The 7773-nt window shown below is 48.2% G+C and overlaps 1 protein-coding gene across 1 annotated transcript; it reads left to right on the plus strand.

Annotated features, from left to right (window-relative positions):
- Window positions 1-213: 213 nt before the first annotated feature.
- On the plus strand, window positions 214-7194 carry EIF6 (eukaryotic translation initiation factor 6). Its single transcript, XM_016213193.2, has 7 exons — window positions 214-320; window positions 540-651; window positions 776-861; window positions 3040-3215; window positions 3738-3914; window positions 4099-4280; window positions 6942-7194. Exons 2-7 carry the CDS (start codon window positions 545-547, stop codon window positions 6949-6951), a joined length of 738 nt encoding a protein of 245 aa, XP_016068679.1. The 5' UTR covers window positions 214-320; window positions 540-544; the 3' UTR covers window positions 6952-7194.
- The last annotated feature ends 579 nt before the right edge of the window (window positions 7195-7773 follow it).

Consider the following 7773-nt stretch of genomic DNA (forward strand, 5'->3'; position numbering starts at 1 on the left):
ATGAATGAATAGATGGATGGGTGGACGAATGAATGAATGAATGAATGAATGAATGAATGAACGGACGGACGGACGGATGGACAGATGTGAGCACTCTGGGGGCGGAGCCAGGCGGCGCCACAACATGAGGGGTTGCAAACATGAAGTCCTCCCAGAGGGTGGAGCTCGAGCGGCTGACGCGAGGCTTGGTGCGCTTGGCTCTCCCGGAAGTCTCCTAGGCGGAGGCGGAAGTGGAAACCTGCTTGGGGCGAAGAAGGCCCAGAGGTTGCGTGTGGAGTTTGTGATTACCTGCTGAGTCTGAGGGAAGGGCGATCGGAAGGGTCAGTTCGGGCGCCGGGGGTCATGAGGGGGCGGCGGCTGGAGGATTCGGAGGGGCCCAGAGGGCTGGACCGGAGGCCTGAGGGGCCGCGAGGGGTGGGGTCGCAGTGGGGCCTAGGGGGTGGGGTGGCGGTTGGGGCCTGCAGGGCCAAGGCGGGGGAACCAGGACCCTGGCCGCAGAGGATCACCCGGCCCTGAACTCCCGGCCCTACCGCCCCCAGGCCTCATGGCGGTTCGAGCGTCGTTCGAGAACAACTGTGAGATCGGTTGCTTTGCCAAACTCACCAACACCTATTGTCTGGTGGCCATCGGAGGGTCAGAGAACTTCTACAGGTGCGGCGGGAGCCCCTGAGCCCCTGGCAGTGTGTGGATGGGTGGCGGGAAGGGGTGCTGGTTGTCGGGGACACCGGCAGAGTGAGGGCTCAGGCCCCGTGACCCCGAGACCATGTTCCTACAGCGTGTTCGAGGGTGAGCTCGCCGAGACCATCCCCGTGGTGCACGCGTCCATTGCTGGCTGCCGCATCATCGGGCGTATGTGTGTGGGTAAGTCGGGAGGAAGACGGGAGGGAGGGAGTGGAGCCTCCCAGCACCTTTAATTATACCCCAGGAAGGGACCCCGGTGACCCAGGGATTTCCAGGCATTCATCTATCATAGAATCTCTGAGGCCTGGGCCTAAGGCAAAGTGTCAGCAGGTCTGGGACAACCTCTGGGGAAGGCTTCCGATCATAGTCACTACAAATAACATTAAATGCTTTCACTTACACTCGTTTGTGCTCCTTCTCCACGGAGACCCTGGGAGGTAAGAATTATTGGCTTAATTTGACTGATGAGAAAGCTGAGACTTATAGAACCTAAGTGACTCACCAGGTGCCACACCTAGTGTGAGGCAAGATTAGAATGCTCTCTCCCCTGTTACCGACTCTGGGCCAGTTGCATTTTCTTTCTGGGTGTCCATTTCTGTCTCTCTAAAATGACAAGCTAAGATTCTAGATCAGCCTGTTCAGTTATTCACTTAAATCTTAAATTCCCACCCGGCTGGTGTGGCTCTGTGGTTGAGCATCGATCCAGGAACCTGGAGGTCACTGTTTAATTCCTGGTTGGGGCATGTGCTGGGGTTGTGGGCTCTATCCCCAGTGAGGGTGGGGGATGGCTCTCATCATTGATATCTCTCTCTCTCCCTCTCCCTTCCTCTCTGAAATAAGTAAAAACATATATTTTTTAAAAATCTTAAATTCTCATGTCTTTGAGTGGCATCCCTATCCTACCTCTCAGCACCATTGACTCTTGCCTTTGGTTCTTTCTTTGAGCCGGATCTGTCTACCTTTACTGCCACCCCTTATTTCTAGTTCTGCTCATATAGGAGTTTGTTCCTTTATTTTTTTTTACCATAATCCTTATAATACTAGCCTCTGAGTATTTTTCATTGATTTTTTTTTTTTTTAGAAGGGGGGAGAGAGAGAGAAACATTGATGTGAGAGAAACATCAGTTGGTTGCCTCCCAAACGAACCCTGATTGGGGATCAAACCTGCAGCCTGGGCATGTGCCCTGATCCGGAATCGATCCCTCGACCTTTTGGTTTTACAGCAGACCTCTCCAACGAACTGAGCCACACTTGCCAGACTGTATTTCCTTAAGGCAAAACACTCTTATTCTTTTTTCTTTTTTTTTTAAATATATCTTTATTGATTTCAGAGAGAGGAAGGGAGAGGGAGAGAGAGAGATAGAAACATCAATGATGAGAGAGTCATTGATCGGCTGCAGCCCACAACCCGGGCATGTGCCCTGACCGGGAATCGAAGAACCCTGATCGCCTGGATCCTAGGTCGATGTTCAACCACTGAGCCACGCCCGGCTGGGCAACACTCTTATTCTTAACATGACTTAAGGACTTGAAGTAAGTTCTGATGTAACTCAGGAGAATTTAGCCTGACCTCTGGTGTGTTTGTTTGTTTGTTTGTTTGTTTGTTTGTTTTTTATGATGGGAGTAACAGAGTTCAAAAGTTCACAGAATTGTGTCCATGTAGAGGGAGGCAGAGGTTTAGTCATTGTTGTCACAACATAATTGTAGTTTGTTCATTCCTGTTTCTGTATAGTGCATTTCATGTAAGTATACCACAATGTATTTACCCATTCTATTGATAGTGGGCATTTGGGTGGTTTTCAGTTTGATCTTTTATATAGTGCTGCTGTATCTTTTAGTGAATGCACGTATGTATATCTGTTGGATAAATAATACTTAGGAGAAAATGGCTGGATCACAGGGTATGTGAATATTCAGTGTAGTAGGTGATGCCAGATAATTACCTGAAGTGGTTACCAATTTATACCACTGTTGGTTGCTCCATATATTTGCCAACACTTGGTATTGATGTTCTTTTTAAAATTTTAGCCATTCTGGTGTGTGTATAGTGTTATCTTTTAAGTAGTAAAATACACAACTAATGTCAAGAGCCCTTACTGCTATTCCTGGTCACCCTGGTTGATAATTTCAAAGTGGGTAGGGTGTTTTGGGACAGACTCCTAGGCTATCTGTCCTGCTCAGTGGGACTCCTACTCCTTAGTGTTGTATGAATCAATGGGTTAGAGGGCTGGAGTCGGCCTAAAGCTTTTCTGGGAAAGCTAATAGGGCTGGGTTGTATCCTCAGCCCCCAGGGCTCAGCAGGCCTCTTGTGTATTCATGGTCCTTCCTTGTTCCACCTCCCGATTTGGGTCTCTCCAGGGAACAGGCATGGTCTCCTGGTGCCCAGCAACACCACCGACCAGGAGCTGCAACATATTCGAAACTGCCTCCCAGACTCAGTGCAGATCCGGCGGGTAGAGGAGCGGCTCTCAGCCCTGGGCAATGTCACCACCTGCAATGACTATGTGGCCTTGGTCCACCCAGACCTGGACAGGGTAAGGCAACCTAGCTTGGCCCAAGAGTGACAGGACTAGCCTAGTAAATGGTTAGCCACTGTTCTTGCTTATCAGGCAGGAATCAGGGGTATCTTTTGTGGTTTCTTTTTATACCTGTGGTCTTGCATTTCAGGCACTCATTGAAATAGTGATAATAGAGGCCTTTCATGGTGTGGTCAGTGTCAGAAAGAAGCTAGGAAGGGTATTAATCCTTCAGAATCAGGGAGATTGACCCATCTAGTCCTACAGCCAGGGCCAGGAGAGATGATTGACAGTTGAACTCTTGAGTGTGTGTTAAAGGGTGGTGTGGAGACCATCCCCTGGCTGTTCAGGGCACACATGGATATTAGGGGCTCCGTAGCTGGCCTTGACTCTGCTCCAAGCTGTATCCCCTCCTTTTTCTGGGTGAAGCTTCCATACGCAGCTATGTAGGAGAGGAATGAGGGGCTTAGGGCATCAAGCCCTGGGTGGTTCTTGGCATGGAGGGCCCTGGGCACTGAGTACAGTACCTTTGACTGACAGGAGACAGAAGAAATCCTGGCTGATGTGCTCAAGGTGGAAGTCTTCAGACAGACAGTGGCTGACCAGGTGTTAGTAGGAAGCTACTGTGTCTTCAGCAATCAGGGAGGGCTGGTACATCCCAAGACTTCAATTGAAGACCAGGATGAGCTGTCCTCTCTCCTTCAGGTCCCCCTTGTGGTAAGCATTCTTGTTCTCTCACCTCTGTCTCCTGCTGAAGCAGATCCCTTTATGCTAGGTTACTGGGGTTATTACCCATCACAGTTTGGGATTGGGGCTGCAGGGTTTGGGGAGTGTTCTCATCAGGGATAGGAGAAACTTTGATTGTTGATGCCATGATCCATATTGAGCTATCACTTGGCAGGCGGGCACTGTGAACCGAGGCAGTGAGGTAATTGCTGCTGGGATGGTGGTGAACGACTGGTGTGCCTTCTGTGGCCTGGACACAACCAGCACAGAGCTTTCAGTGGTGGAGAGTGTCTTCAAGCTGAACGAAGCCCAGCCTAGCACCATTGCTACCAGCATGCGGGATTCACTCATTGACAGGTATCTGAGCCTCTCTCCTGCCTTTTGAGGGTGGGGGGAAGGAGATGCCACCTATAATGGGAACCACACTATATTCATACCAATAGGGTTCTCATTGCGTGCGAGTGCACTCCTGCACAATGCCGTGCTGTCACAGGGTACAGCTGGTAAGCATTGCCTGAGTACCTGCTTATCCCTGTCTTTGAAGACTTGGTTCAGTGTATCTCCTCTCTGGTCTGTCTTATTTTATGACTTACCACATGGTTTTACAGTTTGTATCTGCCCTATGTGCCAGTGTCCCAAACAGCAGACTGAGACAGAAAAGAGCTGTTTACTGAGAGGAGGGGAGGCTGCTCTTAGGAACTGAGGAGACCTTGGGTGCCTAATGGACTTGGGGGATGGGGATTGCATCAAAATCACAATCATCTGGATTTTGTGGGGTGTTTTTTTTAAATGGGTTCTTGCGCCCTAACCCTGGAGATTCGGGGTTGTGAGGCTCTAGAAACTCTTCGTCCTTTGGAAGAGGCCTCCTCCTCTCATTCCCCATTGAGGATTCTTCCCAAGGCAGGTGATCCCCAGCTAGTACAGGTGTCTTTATGAGGATAGAAACCATAAGGTGGAGCAAGTACCCAGTAACAGACTTCTACTGACCAAAGCAATATTTCCCTTCATTCTCCCTTCTTCATTTATTCTTTCATTTGCCTGATGTTCATTGAGCCCTACAGACAAGGCTCCATGTGGGATAGTCAGGTAACTTAGTGCTATTTCTACCTCTGAGGGGCTCACAGTGTAACAGGTGGGAAAAGTTGTAGTGGCCACACATAACTCTTAGCTACCTTCATAGGAGAAATAAAAGGTGCCTTACGTGGTTTGGGAACTCTGGTGAGAATTTCTGGGATCCAGAAAGGTTTCTTGGAGGACAGTTCATTTAGTCTGGGCTTCAAGGAATGAGAGTACGTAATTAAATATGCATAGATAGAGTGGGGAAGCACATCAGACACACAGATGGAGAAGTGTGGTGGGTGTGAAGGGGAAAAGTATTATTCCCAGAGTGTTGGGGACTCTGAATGCCTGTGTCAAGGTTTTTGTTTTCTTTTCTTTTCTTTTTTTAAATATATCTTTATTGATTTCAGAGAGAGGAAAGGAGAGGGGGAGAGAGAGAGAGAAACATCAATGATGAGAGAGTCATTGATCGAGCCTGCAACCCAGGCATGTGCCCTGACCGGGAATCGAACCCCAATCGCCTAGATCCTAGGTCGATGCTCAACCGCTGAGCCACACCGGGCCGGGCATGTTTTGTTTTCAATTAAAGTTGACATTCAATATTATGTTAGTTTCAGGTTTATAGCATAGTGGTTAGATATTTATATAACTTAACAAAGTGATTCCCCCAGTACCCACCTAACACCATACATAGTTATCACAATATTACTAGCTACATCCCCTATGTTGTACTTTACATCCCCATGACTATTTTGTAGCTGCCAATTTGTGGTTTTTAATTCCTTCACCTTTTTTACCCAGCCCCCCCAACCTTCCTCCCCCACATCAAGAAGTTTTGACTATAGACCTGTGATTTTGATCGTGGATCTATGTCAGATGCTTGTTGACGTAGATTCCTCGCATCATCCCTCAGCTACTGACTCCCTTAATCTGGACTGGGGCGAGTACCTATTCTGTGCTAGACAACAGTGATGTAGTGGTGAATAAAATATACCCGCCCTGTCCTTTTGTAACATAGACTCTCATAAGAAAAAGACAGTACTTATAAAGAACAAAACAGAAAAACCTCTTAGCAACCTAAGAACAGAAATTTCTGTAACCTGATAATTGGTATCTACTGAAAAACTATAGAAAATGTTGCATTTAATGGTGAAACTTTAGATATTGACATTAAAGTCATGTAGTCGGCAGCACTGGTCAGCATTGCAGTTTAATAAGATAAAGAAATGGGTATTAGAAAGAAGAGACAAAATTCATTAGCCTCATTTGGTTTTGAACCCATTGAAATTGAAGTGCCTGTGAGCCCTTAAAATGAAGATGTCAGGCCGTTAGAAATTTGTACTTCATTTTTTTTCTTTTAAATATGTATTGATTTCAGAAAGAGGAAGGGAGAGAGAGATAGAAACATCAATGATGAGTCATTGATCAGCTGCCTCCTGCATGCCTCCCACCAGGGATTGAGCCTGCAACCCTGGAATTGAACCATGATCTCCTGGATCATTGGTCGATGTTCAACCACTGAACCATGCCGCCTTGGCTGTATTTCAGTTTTATAATCATCACTTGCAGGAAGAAAGTTCTGGCCCGAGCACCGTCACTGGGGGATTTGTGGTCTAGGCACGTCCCTCCCCCTGTCTGGGCCCCCTTGTTCCTTTCTCATGTCTGTTAGACTTGACCTCTGAGGGTCCAATCTAAGACCAATAACAGTTTGAATAAATTGTTGAGTTGACCCACCTGAATAAAGAAGGAGTTACTTTTGGTTTTTAAGCATTGAGAGTTCTAGATTAGATTGTAACTCATGAGATCAGTAGAACCTAGAAGGGGCTTTGAGTATGGCTCTTCAGGGCTGAGCTGGAAGAAAGGGCCTGGGGTAAGGGTGGGGGCAACCACCTGGAGAATGGAGGGTGAGTCGTCCGTTTGTGAAGAACCTACTGACAATGCACCTTGCTCTCTCTCTAGCCTTGCCTGAATCACCTTCCATGCTGTTTTGTTGGCTCCTGGCTCTGAACTTTGGCTCCTTCTCAATGTCCCACCCAGTCTGTCCCAGATGCTGGCAGGGAGGTGGCAGAGAGCTCATTGGTATCAAGTGGCTGGATGCCCATCTTCGGAATGTTACTGTAAAAGTCTGCCATGTATTAGCTGTCAGGCCCTATGTTTCCCAGCTGAGAGCTCTGCTGTCCTGTGCCAGCCAATTAAAGGCAGCTGCTTCTGACCATTCTGAATGTGTTGTTGGCGACTTCGGCCTGCACTCAGCCCTCACCATGGTTGCAGGGGGAAGGTGGGGTAGCATGCCCACACACACAGACACACACAGACACAGACACACACAGACACAGACACACACACACACACTCTCTCTGTCTCTCTCTCTTTCTCTCTCTCTCTGTCTCTCTCTGTCTCTCTCCGTCTCTGTTTCTCTCTCTCTGTCTCTCTCTCTCTGTCTCTCTGTCTGTCTCTCTGTCTCTCTGTCTCTCTCTTTGTCTCTCTGTCTCTCTCTCTGTCTCTCTGTTTCTCTGTCTCTCTCTCTCTCTGTCTCTCTCTGTCTCTCTGTCTCTGTCTCTCTGTCTCTGTCTCTGTCTCTCGCTCTCTCTCTGTCTCTCTCTCTCTCTGTCTCTCTGTCTCTCTCTGTCTCTCTCTGTCTCTCTCTCTCTCTCCCTCTCTCTCCCCCCAGGTCCACAGTCTCCCACTCCACACTGTAGTTCGCACATTTTCCACACAACTTCAGCCTCATACTTCGGGCTTCAAAGGATGAGAGTGTTTAATTCTTCCCTGGGCTGGTGTGAGGACCCTG

Source organism: Miniopterus natalensis, chromosome 7 (genome assembly GCF_054644295.1).
Source record: "Miniopterus natalensis isolate mMinNat1 chromosome 7, mMinNat1.hap1, whole genome shotgun sequence".
In the NCBI taxonomy this organism is placed as follows: domain Eukaryota; kingdom Metazoa; phylum Chordata; class Mammalia; order Chiroptera; family Miniopteridae; genus Miniopterus; species Miniopterus natalensis.